At 34.1% G+C, this 20,778-nt stretch overlaps 2 protein-coding genes across 4 annotated transcripts in view; one reads left to right on the forward strand and one right to left on the reverse strand.

The window, feature by feature from the left end:
- The window catches only part of LOC128987185 (uncharacterized), a 71,444-nt gene extending 61,179 nt beyond the window's left edge, over nt 1–10,265 (forward strand). The window contains exon 7 of the mRNA XM_054407926.1: nt 10,194–10,265. Within this exon, the coding sequence (XP_054263901.1) occupies nt 10,194–10,250 (57 nt within the window). The 3' untranslated portion in view covers nt 10,251–10,265. The remainder of the gene's footprint in view (nt 1–10,193) is intronic.
- The window catches only part of LOC128987182 (protein spartin), a 30,138-nt gene that overhangs the window by 4,351 nt on the left and 5,009 nt on the right, over nt 1–20,778 (reverse strand). Inside the window, exons 4-8 of one of the 3 annotated variants that reach the window (XM_054407920.1) lie at nt 11,239–11,606; nt 6,578–6,715; nt 6,117–6,281; nt 4,825–4,995; nt 3,132–3,626 (exon numbers count right to left, since the gene is read on the reverse strand). In XM_054407920.1, the coding sequence (XP_054263895.1) occupies nt 3,132–3,626; nt 4,825–4,995; nt 6,117–6,281; nt 6,578–6,715; nt 11,239–11,606 (1,337 nt within the window). Of the gene's footprint in view, nt 1–3,131; nt 3,627–4,824; nt 5,017–6,116; nt 6,282–6,577; nt 6,716–11,238; nt 11,607–20,778 lie in introns of all 3 variants that reach the window. The other 2 variants (XM_054407919.1, XM_054407921.1) reach the window with 2 other exon arrangements.

The raw sequence follows: 20,778 nt of genomic DNA on the forward strand, positions 1-20,778 counted from the left end.
AAATTACAATTTTTTTGAATTTTCTCCGTAACAATTAGGCGCATAATAACGCTTCAATATACTAAATTATTTGTTTTTTTAAGCTCTACAAAATGGTTTAAAAAGAAATTGTGAAATTTTGTGTTTTTAGGGTCAAAAATGGGAAAAACCTATTTTTACCCCATAAAACCCCCCATAAACCCCCGTTCCCATAGTCCGATCATGCTGGTTCACGAACTCATTCAAGTTTATCCTGCCTTACACCTTCAAACCAAATTTTATCAAAATCGGACAAAAATTACTCAAGTTATCGTGCGGATGGACACACATATATATATCTCTATATATAGATATATAAAAATTTGAACGAATGGTGTTTTTGGCCTCTGGGGACATCAAAATGAAAAAGTAAATCGGTCCCGGGCTTAGGTCTTACCATGAGACCTACGGTAATAGCTACTTCCCTATAGGGAAATTCGCTAAAACAAAGTTTTGTTTTCTGAAATACTAACCAAGGTGTCCAGCTTACCGGTTATTCTACATCAATTTTGAGGACCGGAAAAAACCCAGTGAATCATATGTAAATTTTTGAAGGTAATGCAAAATGAATAATCAATTGGCAATTGCTTATGTTAAAGCACTTATTTATTCCTCCGCTCTGTTGGTTCTCTTTTAAGGATCTCGATTAGAAGACAGAAAGTAAACTTGGGAGATGATCACAGATGTTTCTACAATTTCCGGAAGCCAATCGCTGTGTCTTCCTGATCCTAGGAAATGATAAGAATGTTATCGCGATCTCAGGAGCAATATAAGACCATTTACCATCAGAAAAATAGGTTTTTTTTAACTTAACCGTATTTCCTAATATTCCTAATAGGGTCCGGTTGCAATTAGTCTGGATTATTATGGTGTATTTTAAACATCAGCTTTTCTTAAGTTACTCTTTTCAATAGATTTTTAATTGCAGAGGTGAAACTATAGTTTGGCATGCAGTTTGATCATTTTTCTAACCACATTTTACAAGCACTAGGTATTGCCTCTCACTTGCTTTCATTTACATTAGACTTGCATAAAGGCCTGAGCCTAAGTAGGAAAGAAAGGGTTAAGAAAAAAATCGGTTTTAAATGTTTGTTCAGAGTGTATGAATTTCTCTGGAAATATTTTGGCACTAAAGTCGCTTTTACGCAAGGCTAGTTGGCGGGCAGGTTACTTGTCTGAGGTTACTTGAAATACATTTAAGGCAAGTATCCTGTCCTGTAACCTACCTGCTATACTGGCCTTGTGTGAACGTAGCTAAGATGAAAATACAGCAATTTGAAAAATGGTTTACATTTTATCTTTCCATTTCAAAAGTAAAGTTTTCTAATTAAAGATAAATAAGTTTCTGCTAGAAATACCGTGGATTTAAAAACAACTGGTATAAGTTTAATCCTAACTAGTCAAAACAATTAATAAATAACATTTTATTTAATAATTCGAAAAATGTCAATAAAAAAACAACCGCATGAAACATAGGTAGCCTACATCATTTCCTAGACTTTCACTTTCACTGTGGTGGCTTCACACTTTTGTCTTTTCCCTTTACATGTAATGATATCTTTATACATGTTTTTTCTGTATCTCATGAGTCCCATTCACCATGTGTAATTATTTTTTACTCCTTGTGGGCCTGAATATGGCTCTTTTTTAACCAAAACTACAGTATTATCATAGCAAGCAACCACTTCAATCTACAATATCATGCTTTTATTTCAACCATTTTACGAAAAGCTTTAGAATCTGGAGGCTAAACAACTGTAAAAAGGGAGGTAATAATAAATTAGTAGATTAGGGGTCAGTATTAATTCCTAGATATGAGGAACCTATGAGGATTACCATTACTAGAAGATAAGAGTCTAATCTTGAGTGGTTAGTAATAAAAGGCTTATAATTTTAAAGTCCTTACAATAATAAAAGGTTAAATTACCTGTGTCCGCCTGTCGATCCTTATTTGCTGTGTCCTATTACAGGAGATGCATTTCGGCAGAATAAACTGCCATCATCAGTCGTACTATGTTAATAAGGACTATTAACAGGAACTATTAAAAGGACTATTAACAGCATGCTTTAACATTCTGCCGAAATGCATCTCCTGTAATAGGACACAGCAAATAAGGATCGACAGGCGGACACAGGTAATTTAACCTTTTATTGTATGTCATACCGATCCGGAACAACAACAAACAACAAAATGAAGTCCTTACAATATGTTATTTTGTACAACTGTAATATTGATAGCAAAATGTATTTATGTTCAAATGAATGCTGATTCTAAGAGGCAAGCTAATAGTGTGTAAGCCAACTACCACCAACTGTAGACCTTTACCCAGAAAGGTACATAAAAAATATTTGATGTTCATTAGATTTGCACTTTCCATCATCAGGTATGATTTCTTAGTATAAAGAATTTTGTCACTATGGAGAGGGTTATTATAAAAGATTTAAGGTAAAGAGTTGCTATGAAATAATTATTCATACCATAGAACATAATTTGGGAAAATGTAGGTTAATTGATTAGTGTTTTATTCAGTGGAGAAAATTATCATATTTTTAAATCATACTGTTTGGTAAAATTACTTTAATAAACAGTTTTAGAATGAACATAGAAGGAATATTAACTAAATCAATCATAACTTTTTATAGAGTTCTGAGTTCTGATTATTCCATATAAATATTTTTTTATGTTGGGGTATTTAGGTTTATTTTTTGCTTATCAATAAAATTAAGAACTTAATTAATATAACAAAATATGTGAACAATGAACTCTGAATTTAAAAATACAAACAGTAGTTATGCCCAATCATGTTTTTACAGTAGAGTGAAGCTTAGGCATAGACCATTTGTATGCAATTGGCTGTTAAGTGTTTTATACCAAAATAGTAATTACAGGTTCTGAATAAATTATGGTTAATATATAGACTAAACAGTCAAATGGTAAGATTAAAAGTAAATGCAATCTGGAGCTTTAAGCAACAAAACTGAATACACCTCTGATCAACCTATAAAGCAAATCTCAACAGCCAAATTAAAATAATTATTCCTGTACAAAATGCAAAACTTTTCAATGGCCTTAACCGACCATGCATGGATTTTCTTAACCACCACCGGCTTACTTTTCTTGTCTGTTGAGCTCGTAGATCCATGATCTTTGGCTAAGAGAGTAGCTGAAGCTCTGTGTTTCCCGTATTTCACTCTTGGACGAGGCAAAGGCTGCCAACTCGGTGCGAGTTTCAACTTATTTAATTCTCTACTAAGCTTCGACATTCTATGTCCACGTCTGTGTGATACACTTGCATCATCTTCGATGTTTGTTTCATCTGTGGGTGTTTCATTTTCATCAGTTTTACTGTATTTTGACAGGTAACTCCTGTGTTTATGCCTGTGCCGTTTGTGTTGTTCACTTGAAGTTCCGGCCGTTTCAACTTCTGGTTTGTTTTTATCACTTTTTAATCTCAACAAGTGTTGTCTATGTTTATGTCTGTGCCGTTTGTGTCTGCTTGAATCACCTTCACTGGTTGTTTCAGTTGAATCGACTGTTTCAGTTTTTGTTTCAGACGTTTCATCTTCAGAAATTTCATTTTCGTCCAGTGTGTTTTCAGCATTATCGCCTAGAATTGTTGGGTTTACTAAATGTTTTGACAGTTTTAACAAAGAATTTGATTTCATTGCATTTGCATGCTTAAGAGGGGTTTACATTTTTTTTAACATAATGATTGTAAAAATACTCTTGCTGTGGCTTAAATCTATTTAAATAACATTAGGTTTACTGGTACAGGGAGGGTAATAAAGTGTGTGTGTTTTTTTTGTTTTTTTTTTATAATAATAGCTTAGTATAAAACAAATAAATTCGCCAAGTTTGATCCATAAACAAGCAAACTGCAACAGTTTATTTATTCTCCATAAGAATAACAGAAATTTTAAGTTCACAATTTTTTATTTTTTTCTGTAACCAATAAACCTAAAAAAAACACTTCAGTATTTGTTTTTTAAGCTCTTCAAAGGAGTTTAAAAAATGAAAAAATCTTATGTTTTAGGGGTCAAAATGGGCAAAACATATTTTCACCCCAAACACCACGTTCCCATAGTCCGACCATGCTGGTTCGCGAACTCATTCAGGTGTGTGTGTGTGTATAAATGTGAATTTGAAGATACGGTTTTTTTTTGCCTCTACAGTCCCCAAAAAGAAAAATGGAATCGGTGCGGGGGCTGGGTCTTACTATGAGACCTAAGGTAATAGCTTATTCCCTATATATAAGAAATTCTCTAAAAGATTCATCAATCCAAAAACATTTTTAAAACATTGTTAACTTATTAAAATGTGTTAAGAATATACCATCATCTTTTGTTCTATCGACCAAATTTTCAAAATTTCCCATAAACCCTTTATAATTTTTTTTTAGATAGCATCATTAATTGATAGCCAAATGACAAACGGCATTTGGATCCAGAAACAATCTTGCTTGGAATACAATAACCACTCGACTACCCGGATGACTTTAACCGATTCAAACTGATTACTTATTGTAAACTATATTTTAAGATCTTTGTACCATATCTTTTAATATCATTGTAACATTAACTGTCTCAGTAACAAAAGTTAAGGGAGAAAATATACATTTATACTTGCATAATCTATGAACACTCATTCAACTGTGTTCATTTCAATAAACTAGCTGTTACAGACGGTCCATATAGATGGCGTCAATATCCAAAAACCGATGATTTTATATACATTTATATTACTATTCATACTTTTTCCCATCTGCCCTGTAATTAGATAAAATAGCTTACCAGCGTAGTACTTACCCACAAAGCCAGTGACGTTGACTGCAGTATGAGTGACAGATCTCGCTACCTTGGCCCCCGTACGGATCGTAGGTGGGACAGGGCGGGGTTCCTCAGGACTCAGTTTTGAGATGATCTTAGGTGTTGTGGAACTTACATAGTTACTCGCTGCCTCTGCCCCCTTGATGAGTCCTGTGGAGACGTAATGGGCCCCTGAAAACATAGTTGAGTTTGTGTTGCTTAGTTAATTACAATAGCCTAACAATAATCCGGCTCAAACAGGCGGCCAGGAGGCCTGATTTAGAAAAAGGCCAGACAATTGGTGAATTTGAGATAGTTGAAGATCTTGATATTGTAATGTTGTGAATGGATTGTGAGTGAACTTATATGAAAACCGTGCTACGTCCCCTTGTTTGTAACCACTTGCCACACCGTAGAAGAAAAGATCGATAATTGTATATAGTAGCAGGTAAAATAATTAATACAGGTCCAGCCTGGGACCATTTGAGGCTCTCTGCTACCTCCTCTATGGGGCCCTGTACCGGGGATTCGGGGAATATTTTTTTACAATTAGCTGCTTGAAAACGAGTTTTAATGTTATTCTTGCAATTATAAACAATAAGAAAAATTATTATAATTCTTTACTTTTCTTGACTCATAGACGAGTGAACAAAGTGAATGAATGTAAGCATCGTGTATAGCGGAGTTGGAGATTAGTTGTCCGGCTAGCAGGAAATAGAATTAGTTTATATTGTACTGTACTTAAAATTAAGTAAAATTTTATCTGTACTTATACTCTTGGGCTATGATTTTTTAGGGAGGGGATCAAGCCGGTTTACTTGAGGGTTAAAATTACTAATGCCCAATTTTTAACAACTGAATATAAAAATTTATTCAAAAAGATTAATTATTTTATACAAACAACAAAATGTACATGTTAGAGATTTGTTTGGCATTACTTAGAAAATCATCAAAAAGTTATTTAAATTATTACAAAATGAAGTATTCAGATATTGTTTTAAAAAAGATATCAACTGCTCGTCAAAATAGGCTACTGATCTGTGCAGTGATCTAACAACAACAAAGTACCGTATTTTAGTATGGTAGACTGTAAGTACTGATCATAATCAAGGAGGCTTTAGTGAAGGAAACAACATATTGTAAAAATAGAGGGTAGGTGAACACAATCACAATGGACACAATCACAATGGACACGTCTGCACAAGACTGAGGCACAAACAACACTTTATCTGACCATAATGGAAAATGTCTACATGAATCCCTCGCTCACACACATACTGTTGGATACACACCAGTTACAATGCCCTTAGAGATGGTAGTACTGAAGTTGTCTCTGCGTGTGCGTGTGCGTGGCGGAGCTGTGGGTGGCTGTGACACGACTCCGTGGAGAACATCCTCCAGCAGCTCAAACAGTGAGATGTCCGCCTCTGGGGGTAGTATCAGTCCTACTGCAGCTCCTGCAAACATGGCTCCATGAACAAATGTATACAGTTTGTATAGTTTCAGTATCGATTATTTTATCATACTCAACTAGACCTGTATCAGGTAAGATTTATAGTGTGCCTATGCCTATAGAAGACAACTTCATTCAAAATTAATTGAAAATTAAACTTCCAAATTCATATTGGGGGACCGAGACACCGTGGTTATAGTGTCATTATGGGACCTTGCTTCTCAAATTTCAAGACCTACAACCGCCACTGACGTTTACATTTGGCATTAAACCTACAACAACAAAAATACTGTGACATACCTTCGACTTGAGACTGGACGTCTGGCAAGATGAATGCTCCATAATCTGATCGGAAACACGGCGAAACATCAGGGACCAGAGGGTAAAACCACTCCCCGACCTGTAGAAAGTATTTCGGAAGACCCTCCTCTCGTCCGTCTGGAAAAAGTAATGTAATAAAAGGTCGAGGTAAGCCACACTTTTCACACAGCATACTAGCAAGTTGGTTGCAAATTCTTCATTACCGTGTTTGCAGATTGTAGGATGGTGTTCGTTGAAAAGAGCAAGCAAACAAAAGGGATGAAGGAAGGAATGCTTATAAAACCTGTCTGGTATAACATTAATGAATACCAGAACTAGCTTTGTATGAGAAACTTGTCTCTAGAGTTGGTGGCAAAAAGTACCAATGTGTGGAATAAAATTTTCTTATAGTTTACATGAACATAAAATATTTGCACTACACAATAAATTACAATAAATTTAACCCTAGTTGATGCTTAGAATGGCCACGATCGTAAGGCGATGGTATGGGCCGAAATTATTTTAACGGTAAAAAAAAAACACTTATAATAATAATAATAATAATAATCTTTATTGTCATTCAGCAACATAAAATTACAATAGACAACGTCAGAAGTCAGGACACAAATATGACATCATGCTTAAATCTATATCATCTTATGAAGCATTGAACATTTTGTTACATAAACTGTACATACAGGCCTAATATTTAAATTTAAAATTCTAAGATTGAATGCTTTTACACAAATTTATAAAAAACTTAAGTAAATAATACTTCAAAACTAAACAATTTGTAAATATTCAGGAAATTTGTAAAAGATTTTTGGTTATGCAGGCTGCCTCGTAGTGGCCAATAGTGTTAAGAGTTCAGAGTAATCATTTGTGTTTAAAAAATTGTCTATAGAAAAAAAGGCTTTGCTAATTAGCCATCTTGGTAATGTTGATTTGAAAAGGTTTATGTTATCAATTTCTCTAAATGGAATGGGATGTTTATTGAAAAGTTGTAATTGTAAATATTTATGGCTTTTTGTGAATTTTGAAAGTCTAACTGGTGGGATGTACAGGTTGTTTGATTGTCTAGTTGATTGGTTATGTATTGAGTGACATTTAGTAAAATTTGTAATGTTTTGTTTAACATAGACTAAATTATTAAAAATATAAATACTTGAAAGTGTCATTAGGCCTATATTATTATTTATAAAGAAAGGTTTGCAGTTGACTTTATTTGGTATATCAAACATGATCCGTAGGGCTTTTCTTTGCCAAGTAAACACCCTCACTCAATCAACTCAATCACTGTAATCAACTCAGATGAGAACAATATACATACCATTCGAAAGATCACATTCCTGAACTTTAATTTTATTACATAAAAAACCTTGTAGCAGGTATATAACAATGTCACGACAATTAGAAATCAAATGAATTTTCGACGCGGCACGACTTTTGCAGCCAACACTTGGGAACTGGCAAAACACAACTTGTTTGGCATTACCCTGCTCGGGTAATTTTCGTCTTGGGATTTTGCGGGTGGTACCACTGGATAGCCATTGATTTTATCTTCATTGTGGTAGTGATATTTAGAACAAAATATTGATTGGACAACCGGTACGATTTTATGAAAACAGCTGTTTTTGAAATTTGTAACAAATGGCCAACAGTTGCTAGACGATCGTATAGGAAAATACAAATTACACACAGTATAAGTACTAGTCATATAATATGTCATTTTGAAGAGGAAGAAATGTAGCTTGTGATAGTGGCAGCCCTGCGCTTAGGGTTATTTCTGTTTTTTCTCACTAAGACGACGGAAGTGTGTCACTACTGTCAAGGTCTCATACACAAAGTGCCTTGTATTCGCCATTGCGTGTTGTTGCCATTGAGTTTTCGTTCTCGTTTTATCCGCGATTTATTACTAAATTCGTTATTATTTCGTATTAGAGAAATGTGTGTGTGTATATAACAGCGTGCATTTTATTATGCATGAATATTTACTGAATACAGTAGACTCACTCTTCTCCAGACTCCTCGGGACCAAGGCCAGTCCGGATAACGGTTTTTCCGGTTAAGCCGACGTCCCCAAAAACTCGTCAAAACGGACTGTTTACGGTGTTATTCGACTTAAATTTAGGAGAACATTGTATTTAGACATGTGATCACTGTTCTCAAATCTTTCCCACGAGAACAGTCGTTTCAGTACCACCCACTTCCTGCCGATTTAGTCCGGTTAAACCAATGGGCTGATAAAAGTTGTCCGGTTAAAGAGATGTCATTTCCGTGGAGTGTAGTCCGGTTAAACCGATGTCCGGTTAAAAGGTGTCCTGATAAGAGGGAGTCTACTGTAGTATGAAATAGTGTTTATAAAAGGTGTTATTTTTCTTGCGGTTGTATTTTGCGGTTTTCCGTTTATTATATTATTATGCCCCTAACACGTAAAAACAAAAATTTTTACTCAACGTGTTATACATTTTTATGTAGATAATTGAATACACTACAAGATGATTATGTTGGTTTGAAGTCAAATCATTTGGTACTAAAGTTTTATACTAAATACTATGAATTTATTTTCACAAAATCGCTAAAATATAAAAACATTATTTTATTTATAAATAAAAAAATATTTTTACCATAAACTTTATGACATTTTTGGATTCCTTACTTCATTAGCTTTACAAACATGTATATATCATTATTAGTATATGTTGTGTTCGTGGGTTGAATTGTACTTAGGATGTGGACTGAAATTATACGATAGTTTTACATGTTTAAAACACGGCTACAAACGGGTGGTTCAGGTTTGAGTTTTGGAGGTAGACTCGGCTGTTGTAGGGACGGACGGACATGGACGCCGGACGGTGGTGTGATGTAGGTGGAGAGGGGATCAGGTGATGTTTGTAGCCAATGGGATTTATTGAAAATCATACGATTCACAGTGGCGTGATGTATAAGGAAATTCTAGCTACAACTGATATTAATATTCTTAAGATATATTACAGTATACACATATATTATATAACTTTTTACAACACAAACTAACACTGTACGGATTTCAATTTTTTCGGTTCTCCGTTTGTTATTATATTTCACCCCAAAAACTTATATATTTTCCTAACATGTTATATATTACTATGTAGGGAATTAGATTGTCTACAAAATGTATATACAGGGTGGCACAAAGAAACGGGAAATTTCGAAGTCGTTGTTGGTACACCTGTATGTCTTGTAGGAATGAGAAACTGAAGTTATGACGCCAAGTAGTAATGGACATTTAGTTGAGATGGAGAAGTGGAGTGGTGCGGAGCGTGCAGTCACCGTGAGAGCGTATTACAAAATTGGTGACAGTTCATCAGCTGCAAATGTTTGGATGTCTGTCACTTTCATATGGACATGTCAATAAGCAGAACATGCATTAATGGGTTCAACAAAATCCTATTGAACTTCATCAACGTTCGTTACTCAGTCCCAAAGTTACTGTATGGTGTGCAGTGTCTTGTCTTGGTGTGATTGGACCTTTACTTTTTTAGGATGAAGATGGTTCCACTGTAACCGTCATATCTCAACGTTACTTTCATATGCTGGAGAAATTTTTTTGCTCCACGGCTTCTTGCTTTTTCAGATATTGAAATCCAACAAACCTGGTTTCAACAAGACGGAGCCACCTCACACACTGTAAATCTGTCAATGGCTGCATGGAGAAGCTTTTTGTGGAGTGCATAATTTCAAGGAACGCTAACGTCCTTTGGCCTCCACGGTCTCCAGACCTCTCGGTGTGCGATTTCTTTCTATGGGGACATCTAAAGAGCGTTGTGTACCTGACTAGGCCAAGAAACCATATTGAGCTCAAGACTCAGGTCAAAGAACACGTCACCAACATCCCAGAGGACACATTGCGTAACACGATGCTAAGTCTTCAATATTAATTGAACGAATAGGCCCTAAGGAGAGCACTTAACTGATGTGATTTTTAACTATATTCCTATTTCTAACATTTCTTATGTATTTTCCACAATTGATCAACACATTTTCAACATCAAGGATTTTTTTGTACAATTTTCTTGGTTTATTATGATTATTTTAAAATTTCCCGTTTTTCTACGCCACCCTGTATGATAAAAAAAAATATTTTTATAACATGTTACATATTTCTATGTAGGGAATAAGATCATAAGAAAAGATAATGTACAAAATGCTGATCTGTAAGATTATTAAAGCTAGTATATAATGAATTTCCCATAAAATATCTGTAGAAAAAATTTTACCGAGGCTGCATTTTAGATCATTTTTTTCACTTTACGGTGTCAAAAAAAAACTGCCTAAATCATTATTATATTACTATTTCTAGATTATCCTGTTCTTTCCAAACAAAATGAATATCAGGTTGGCTAAGTTTACTTGTACGGTTGAATTTTTATGAATTTTCTAAAATAGATTTGCAAAATAGCCAAAATGGGTTGGCCATTCCCCACTTCTAACATTGGCCACTACTAGGGTTAAGCAATTACTGGTGAAAAATTTTTTTTTTCTTTTGGCAGAAGGAATTTATTTGAAATTGGCTCTAAATTACCAAAAGAATTTTACAAAAATAAAAAATAACTGTTCCCAACTTTAACCCAAAGGTTTTAGAAGAAAAAACAAAGAGCACAACATTAACTTTTACGTACCCTCCAACTCCAGCACTCTAAGCTGTGTCGGCTGCGAGGGTGCGCTCACGCTGCCGTCCGGAGAAATAAAGTACACTCGTACACCGTCAACGTGGAACATAACCTTCACACTTTGCATGTTAGTTTCCACCTTAAGGGTCTGAAGGACCTCCCCCAACTCCCCGTACGTCCTGGGGGTGAGGGAAGGAAGGGGAGAGGAGGTCGGAAGGGAAGGTATGTTGGAAGCCGAGGAGGAAGATGGTGAGGTCGCCATTGCCTCGTCGTATGATGGTGGAGGCTCCAACGCAAGATCCTCGGGTCGCTCTGGTGGCCGAAGTTCTGGAGTCGGCTGCACCTGTGTGTCCGCCACTCTCGATAAGATTTCTTTCCTGAAATAATTTTACGTATGTTACAAAGTTGACAAATAAAAAATTAGGTATATGTTTTAAGTAATATTGTATGCATTATTCACAGATGACATAAAAACAAAAACATCAAAAACTGTTAAATTTTTACTGGTAAATAAATACCCCCGCTGCAGCAAACCTGCAGACTTAGCGAATTTACATTTGCCTGATTGGATTTACACTAAAATGTCTCCTTAAAAATATCACATTTGTTCCCTATTTAAACAGAATTAGTTTAACTAGTACTTAGGTTTGCTGCAACAGGGAGGATAAAAAAGTTTTTTTAATGTAAAATGTTAAAAGGTACTGCAGTTTAGTAAGAAATTTATGTATTTTCCAAATTTTATCAAAATATGTTTATAAACAAGCAAACTACACCAGGCACAATTTTTTTTATAGACATAGACATAGACATATTTTATTTGCACATAACATTCTTTACATGTGTTACATACAGAATAGGTGCATTGTCAGAGTTTGAATTGTCAGAATATAAAAAATAAAATAGTAATCAAGATGATAATATAATTAACAAAATTGAATGATAAAACTATTCTAAACTAAAGGGGCATTGTGAAAATCTGCAATTAAATAAAAGGCTCTGTCAATTAAGAGTTCACCTATTTTATCTTTAAAATTATTTTCATTTAGCAATTTATAGTTTGCAGGCAGCACATTGTACAGCCTCAGCCCAGCATATAGTGGACTTTTTTCATAAAGGGTCAAATGGTGCCTTGGAAATCTAAAAATGTTTTCATTTCGAGTATTATATCTATGGTTGATTTGAATTGATTCTGGGAGGTCGTTTTTAGCTGAATGAATGTAGTTTAGTGATTCCAAGATGTACAGTCCTGTTAGGGTGTGGATTTTTAAATTTCGAAAAAGGTTTTTGCATGAACTACGTGGATGAGAGCTGGTCATAATACGGATAATGCGTTTTTGTAGCCTGAATATTGATTTGACTCCGGTAGCCTGACCCCATAAGATTATACCATACCTCAATACTGATTCTACATAAGCATGATAAACCATTTTCAGAGTTTCTTTAGGAACACAGTCTCTTAAGTGCAGAAATACAATTGACATGGATCTAAGTTTACTTTTTAATTGATTCAGATGTACATCCCATTTAAGTGATTCGTCTATGTAAACACCTAGAAATTTATGAGACGTTGCCAATTTAAGGGATTCAATTTTATTACCATTGTTTCTGACAGAAAATTTTATTGTTTGCGTTTTTTCAAGATTAAGTTTTAATCCATTGTTCAAGAACCAACCTTCCATGTCATGAACCACATTTTCAAGAGAAGATAGCATTTCAGAAGTACTATTATTTTTTATCAAGGCTGTTGTATCATCTGCAAAAAGAATTAGTTCCTGATCAATAGCTTTAGGGAGGTCATTAATGTAAATTAGAAAGAATAGAGGACCTAAGATTGAACCTTGGGGCACACCTGCCGATAGGTTTTCCCATGGCGAATAGTACTTGATCTTATCCAGTGTTATTACAGTTCTTTGTTTTCTATTAGAAAGGTAAGAACTCAATAGAGAGTGACAACTTCCCCTAATACCATAATCACTCAGCTTGAGCTGAAGGACTGAGTGATCAACACAGTCAAAAGCTTTGGACAGGTCACAGAAAACACCAGCTGTAGCCTGAGACCCGTCCAAAGCCTGGGTAACCTCATTTATAAACTGTGTTAGTGCAGAACCTGTGCTTAAATTTTTCCTGAATCCAAATTGTTTGTTATAAAATAGATGATTGCTTTCAAAATAACTAACCAATCTCAAATTTATGACCTTCTCAAATATTTTAGAAAAATTACTCAATACAGAAATTGGACGGTAATTGTTAATATCCGATTTTAGGCCCTTTTTAAATATTGGTGAGATTTGGGAAAGTTTTAGTTTATCCGGAAAAATTCCATGTATTAAACACTGGTTAATAATTTGAGATAAAGGTTCAGCAATGATATTAACAGTGGCTTTTATCAATTTAATTGGGATCTCATCCCAGCCAACGGATGATTTGTTTTTTAGTGACAGAACAATCTTTTTGATTTCCTCCACATTAGTTAGCCTGAGGCTGCACAATGATATCCCATTATCATTACAGATATGTTTCACTGAAGCATGGACTCCATTGACAGTAGCCTTTTGAACATTTAAGTTACTTACTGTATTCGAAAAAAAATTGTTAAAAACTTTAGCAATACTTCCAGGATTACCAAGCTCATAACCATTTGTATCTTTCAAAACTATTCTTTCTTTTGGTTTTTGGTTTGTATTGCCAAGCTCTTGATTTACAATTTGCCAAGCTGCCTTAGTTTTGTTTTCTGATGTTTTTATAAAATTGCTATTCGCTAGTAATTTTGCTTTTTTTACAACTTTGTTAAATATGTTTTTATAATGCTTAACATATGTAATAAACTGTTGGTCATTACTGAGCTTGGCTTGCATGTGCAATTGTCGTTTTGTTTTACTTGAAATTTTTATACCTTGAGTAATCCAGTTTACAGAGAAAGACTTGGTTTTAGAATTATTACTATTATTTTTAAGAAACTTTGGAGGAAATATAGAATTAAAAGTCAAAAGAAAATCACTTAAAAAGTTGCTAAAGTTTTCATTTGGGTTCAGGACTGGATCAAATGTAAAATTAATATTTTGGTTTAGATATGTACAAAATTCATCCATTTTTCTATTTGAAATTATTCTTTTGGTATAGGAACTTGTATTATTATTATTACCAGTAGTCAAAATATTCTTATATTGCCCAGGGAGGCTCAGGAATATGGCGTTATGGTCAGATAAACCTAAATCAGTATTCAGTTTATGGTCTACTTTATACATTTTTTTTGTAATCATGTTATCTATACAAGTAAATGAATTGGCAGTTATTCTAGTTGGCTCATTAAACTGCAAACAGAAACCATTACATTCAACAATTTCCTTAAACCTACTTGTGATTGCATCATCCTTTAAAATGTTTATATTAAAATCCCCTGTTATAAAAACATTTTTCCTTTTGGCTTTTTTTTGTAAACTAACAAGTAGCTTTTCAAGTTTGTCCAAAAACAATTTACTTGAATTATAATTTGGCACTGTATAAATGGAAAAAAATACTGAATTGAAATCTACAAGTTCGATAGCAGAACATTCAAAAATAAAATCTTCATTTAAATAAGAAAACTCCTGTACAGTTAAGTATTTACAATTATTATCAACTAATATACATGAACCACCCCTTAGGCTACTATTTCTTACATAAGAGTCAGCAATTCTAAAATTATCTATTGTATTGAGTAAAGAAATAGAATCATTATCCAACTAAAGTTCATTTAATGACATGACTTTAATATTTAATTTGGACTGTGATAAAAATAAATTGAGCTCTGATATTTTAGTAGAATTTAACCCTTGACAATTGTAGTGCATTACTAAATTAAATTTACTGTAAGTATCGCTGTTTTTTAATGAATCTGAGCTAATATTACTCTGAGCTTTTACACTGTTGAGATTATAAAATTTGTCTAGAACTAGTTTAGCAGGCATTTGGTCTTTGTCAGGATATCTTAGTTTAACCCTTAGAGTGCCAGGCGAGAAATAAAAGTAACGCTCTAAAAATGCCGATGATTTTTCCCGAAGGTCGCGCTAAAAATGCCGAGCGCGATCTGGCGATTTTTAGGTTAAAATTTCGTAAAAATCGAATTTTCGATATTTCGACCAACGAAAATCGATGTATCGCATCTAGTAACTTTCGACTCAATGTTAATATATGGGTTAAAAGAATCCGAGTATCCATTCGGTTGTTATGACAGCTGTTCGATCATTACGAAACGTCCGGTCAGCCGGACGTTGGCACTTTTGGCTCGTTCTAAAAACGTCCGGTCGGCCGGACGTCGGCACTTTTGGCTCGTTTTAAAAACGTCCGGTTCCCCGGACGTTGGCACTCAAAGGGTTAAAGACAAATGTAAGCTATTATCTAAGGAGGAATCTACATCTATCACCTGATTGCTCTCACCACTTGACACAACACATTTACTCTGCTTTTTGGCACTTGACACTGATGGTTTACTCTTCAACACCTCATTGTAGTTGAGATGACCAGGAACCGTTCGGGAGCCTGTGGAGCCAACATCAGGAACTTCTATTGCAGAGGGATGTTGTTGTGTTGAGGGATGTTGTTGTGTTGAGGGATGTTGTTGTGTTGAGGGATGCTGATCCGGTGATGACTGCTGTTGAGAGCTACTAGGTGGTGATTGTAGCTGAAGTTGAAATTGATGTTGTGAAATCACTTCTCTTGATTGTGATACTTTTTGTAATTCTTGTCGAAGTTTGAGGGTGAATTGGGGATGGGAGAGTCCATGATGGAGAACACGCTGAGCTCCTGGTTGCATGTTGGTGACAACTATGACCGGTACACCAGTGATATCATGAAACTCGCTTATCTTCATGGCAAAATGCTCAATCTGAACAAGATCTCGGACACACCCCATTGGGGAGCAGATTAGCACTCTGAAGCTCTTGGTCTTAATGTTATCTGTAAGATCTTTGAAAGCAGAGTTATAAGTATCCAGTGTGGGTTTGCCGTTGAAGTGTTCTTTGGTTATAAGGCTATATACCGTTACTTGTTTAGGATTGGTCCTTTGGCATGTCAAAAAGTTTGTTATGCAATCCTTTAAATCAGGCTTCCCAAAGTGTTTCCTAAAAGCCACGGCCACACCCGCAGTCATTCTTCTTGGGTGATGGAAGTCGCCGGAGATGGTATGGGCGAAGGCTACAGAATTATCGTTCCTTAGCCCCTCAATTACCTTATACATATCTGCCTCCACCACTTGTATCCCCTTTGCCTTTTTGGTGATATCAAAAAAAGACTCCTCACAGAATACCGGCACCTTATCAGCCTGATTGTTTGAGCTATTTTTCAGGCGATTTAGGTTGTTTCCATAAATACAGAGCTTAATCATTTTTGAAATTTCTTTTTTCCCAGAACGGTTGAAGTGCAATCCATGCTTTGTGTACATTTGCCTTGGTAGTAAGTTGATGGGGAGAAATTTAGCATGATCACTTTGGCTAATGATTTTTTCAAGTTCCATGTTTATTAAGGCTACTTGGTTATTTAAACCAGGAACATCATGCCTGTAGGGCAAGCCTGCAATAATTAAATTTGTGTGAGCGGTCTTCTCAATAATCTCCTGATACTTAGCAGTTAGTTTATTGTCACCACCTACAATATCGTTGCAACCTCCAATGACAATAACTGTGTCGGATTTAGTAAACGTTTTAGTAAGTTTGTCAAGGCTGTTTACCACTCCATTTAGCTGAGCGTTTGGCTTGTAGATGACAGAAATATTTACATTTGTAGTAGGCCATATTTCAATGAGGTTTCTGTACAAATCCCTACCATGACTATCAGAAATCAACAGTAAATCATTTTTCTTTGAACTTTGAAGTCCAAGCTTGTAGTTTTTAATAGTCTTAGTAAGTCCAATTTCATTAAATTTCACTAAATGTTGAGGTGTGTGAACAGGCATTCTCTCAGATGTAACTGAATCTACTGGCAACTCCTTTAAAACAGGTGTTTCTTTAGATGACAATAATTCATATCTGTTAGATAGGTTGATTGAGTCAGTGACAACTTGTGATCTGTCTACAAATTTAGCAAAATGTTTAGGCACAACAAAGCTGTCATCAGTAATTTCTGTAAGTTTTTCATCTTTCAGAAGCTGTATTTCATTTTTTAGTTTTTCATTTTGCAGACTTGAATTTTCAGAATCACTTTGAAGTAGTCTTATTATTTCTTTATGAGAGTTAGATTCTTCTGTAAATTTACTTTCCATATATGCAATTTTCTTCTTCAATGCTGCATTCTCTCTTATTAGTTCAGGGTCAGGTAACGGGTATGGTTGAATGGTTTCCATTAGATGTAAGTTCTGTCTTTTTAAGCTGTCGACTTGAGTTTGAAGCAATTTTAATCTCTTATTGAGTGTATGTAGTTCTTCACTTTCAACTACATCATTTTTATTGTTAGTCCCTCCTGAGGGAGTTTTTTCTATCAGTACATTTACATTGGCAACTGATGTGTTTTCTTTCAAATACATAATTTCTTTGTTTTTATCACTCAGTAACCCTTTTAAAGTATAATTTTCTTCTGATAAATTGTTTAGTTTCAGTTGTAGATTTTGAACTGTTTCCTCTGCCTCAAATTCTAATACTTGAAGTGATGATTCAACTTTTTCCTTTTCAAATTTCAATTGAAGCATGTCCTCATTGGCTTTATTTAAAAAATTACTTAACTGATGTAATTTATCCTCCAAATCAATTGAGAATTCATTAGAGAAAACCTCTTCAAGCCCCGAGTGTAATGTTAACACTGACTTATCATTAGCTTGATTTTGACATAAGCTAGTCTCAGGTGTACTGGATATAACATCTAATATGTCTGCAGAGATAGCACTTTCATTGTGAGTGATGTTATTTGGAGTTTCCAAAGTGTTGCATTTAGTGGGTGATTTTATAACTGATTTGAAATCAAAGTCATCAATATTTAATTTGAGCTTATTTTCATCTATGTATTTTTTGAGTTGACATTTAGATCTGAATATTTTTCCCTTAGGAGAATAGTAGTAAATGTCAACTTTTCCTTTAGTTGTTCCTTTTTTTCGGGTAGTCTGTTTCCTTACCCACCCATCTATTGTATTTTTATCCATTTCTTTTGTCAAAAATTAAAACACTATTGACCAGGAAAACTGGATTGATCAAAAATTCAAACAAACTAAAAGGCAATAACTATTTGCAGTAAAAATAATACATGGTTCTGGTTTAGCTAAAAAATGCTGATAATTAATTTTTATTATAATTTATTGAGTAAAATATTTTGACCTGTCAATGAAATAAAATAAGTACTGATATTATTGCAAATATCAATGTTTGTAAACACTGAGCTGGAGCTATCAGTCTACTGGCTCAAAGGTCAACTACTTGCACCTTGCTTCACTGGACTCTTATCTCTTGACCCATCTTATCTTAAATATTTTAACGAACCTGATTTTCCTTGAAATTTAATTTAATAAATCGTAAAATAACTGCAACTGGTTACTTGAACAAAAAAACCGGATTCTTACATGAGCACAGAAAAACAAACTGAACATTTACATGTAAAACACTAGGTTAAAAACACAGGATTAACATGGAATTATGGCAAAAACTGAGGAGCACAAGTTTAGCAGTTCCAACAGCAACAGGGACTTCCCCCTCTCGACCCCCCCCCTCTCTGGGGACAACATATATTTTATCTGTAACAATTAGGCGCATAATAACGTTTCAATATACTAAATTATTTGTTTTTCTAAGCTCTACAAAATGGTTTAGAAATAAATTGTGAAATTTTGTGTTTTTAGGGTCAAAAATGGGAAAAACCTATATTTACCCTATAAAACCCCCCATAAACCCCCGTTCCCATAGTCCGATCATGCTGGTTAGCAAACTCATACAAGTTTATCCCGCCTTACACCTTCAAACCAAATTTTATCAAAATCGTACAAAAATTACTCAAGTTATCGTGCGGATGGACACACACACATATATATATATATATATATATATATGTATATAGATACCTATATAAAAATGGTGATGGTATACGAATGGTGTTTTCGGCCTCTGGGGACATCAAAATGAAAAAGTAAATCGGTCCCGGGCCTAGGTCTTACCATGAGACCTACGGTAATAACTACTTCCCTATACAGGGAAATTCGCTAAAAATAAAATAGACCTAGGAAATAAAAATATTACGGTATTGATAAATTTTAATTAATTTATCTCTTTAACAAATTTCCCAAATGGGGAATATTTTGTTATTTTTATAGACTGTAAACATGTAATAGTACATTTTCCATACCGGTAACTATACAAATTTTGAAGTTAAGTAAATTGACAATTTGGATACCTACCAAAATTATTTTATCAGGACAAAAGCATCAGACAGTCAAAGACAGTCACGTGACTTACTTAAAACACACTACTGAATAATCTGTAGTCTGTACAAACTAAGAATAACTTGAGAAAATTGTTAAAACACTGTCTAAAATATAAAGTTATAAAACTGATACAACATACTGTCCAAATTATCCAACATACCAAAGAACGATTCACTGCAGCCTGCTTTTTTGTCAGTAAGAACGGATATTACATTCGACGAAAGTAATCAAGACATCTTACCTCTTTGATGATGCAAATTGATCTTTGGTAATGACAGTTCCGTGATGGTAATTTGTGCAAATAAACAAAGGTCGAAGCTAAGACCAAAGATACAAGGGGGGATAGGTGAGGTACATTTAACGGTCCATAAATAAAATTTTTCTTACGCTACATTATCCTGTTGTAGATCTCTTTCAAATTCATTATCCATAGGTTAGACACATTTCATAAATTTCATTTCATTTCCAAACAATCTTTATTCTTTTAGTACATATTTACAGTACATTGAACAGTGTCGAAAAGTGATTCTTTATTATAACTTAAAACTGTTTTCTAACTTATTAAAAATGTTTTTATTTTTAAGCACCTAATTTTTTATTGAAATGAAATCAGACCCATAGCTAATCAACTAGGTAGACACAATTTCCATTAATACACTGATTGTTACATATATTAATAGAATTTGAAAAAATGTAAAAGGAAAATATATATAGCACTAATTTTGAACCTACCCCTATTTATTTTGTTAATAAATTATGAGATATGGATTTAAAACATCCCTATATATAATTGTAAGAAAATATCTTTCAATAGTTTCAAAACTATAGATTTTTAACAATAAAGGAAAGAAATGATTTTTTTTTATTTTAATTTGAACAGTAAAGAAAGTGTATATTTCCAAAAATTTATTTTACACACTCAACACTTCTAAGATTCTATTTTTCAAAAGCTCCATATTTGACTGTTTTAATAGATGCACCTTGAATATTACTTCAATAGAGTTTATTTCTAGGTCCATATTCTGAGACACTTTCACAGGATTTATTTGAAGGTCAAGCTCAATAATCTAGACTATTCAAAAACATCTCTAATTTGTTGTTGTTTATCTTCTTAGTTGATTATACATCTTCAGCTAACTGAATTACATAATTTCCTACTTCCATCGGTATAAGTC

This window comes from Macrosteles quadrilineatus, unplaced genomic scaffold, assembly GCF_028750875.1.
Source record: "Macrosteles quadrilineatus isolate MER2022 unplaced genomic scaffold, UCM_ALF_1.0 Scaffold_2__2_contigs__length_208266976, whole genome shotgun sequence".
NCBI classification, from domain to species: domain Eukaryota; kingdom Metazoa; phylum Arthropoda; class Insecta; order Hemiptera; family Cicadellidae; genus Macrosteles; species Macrosteles quadrilineatus.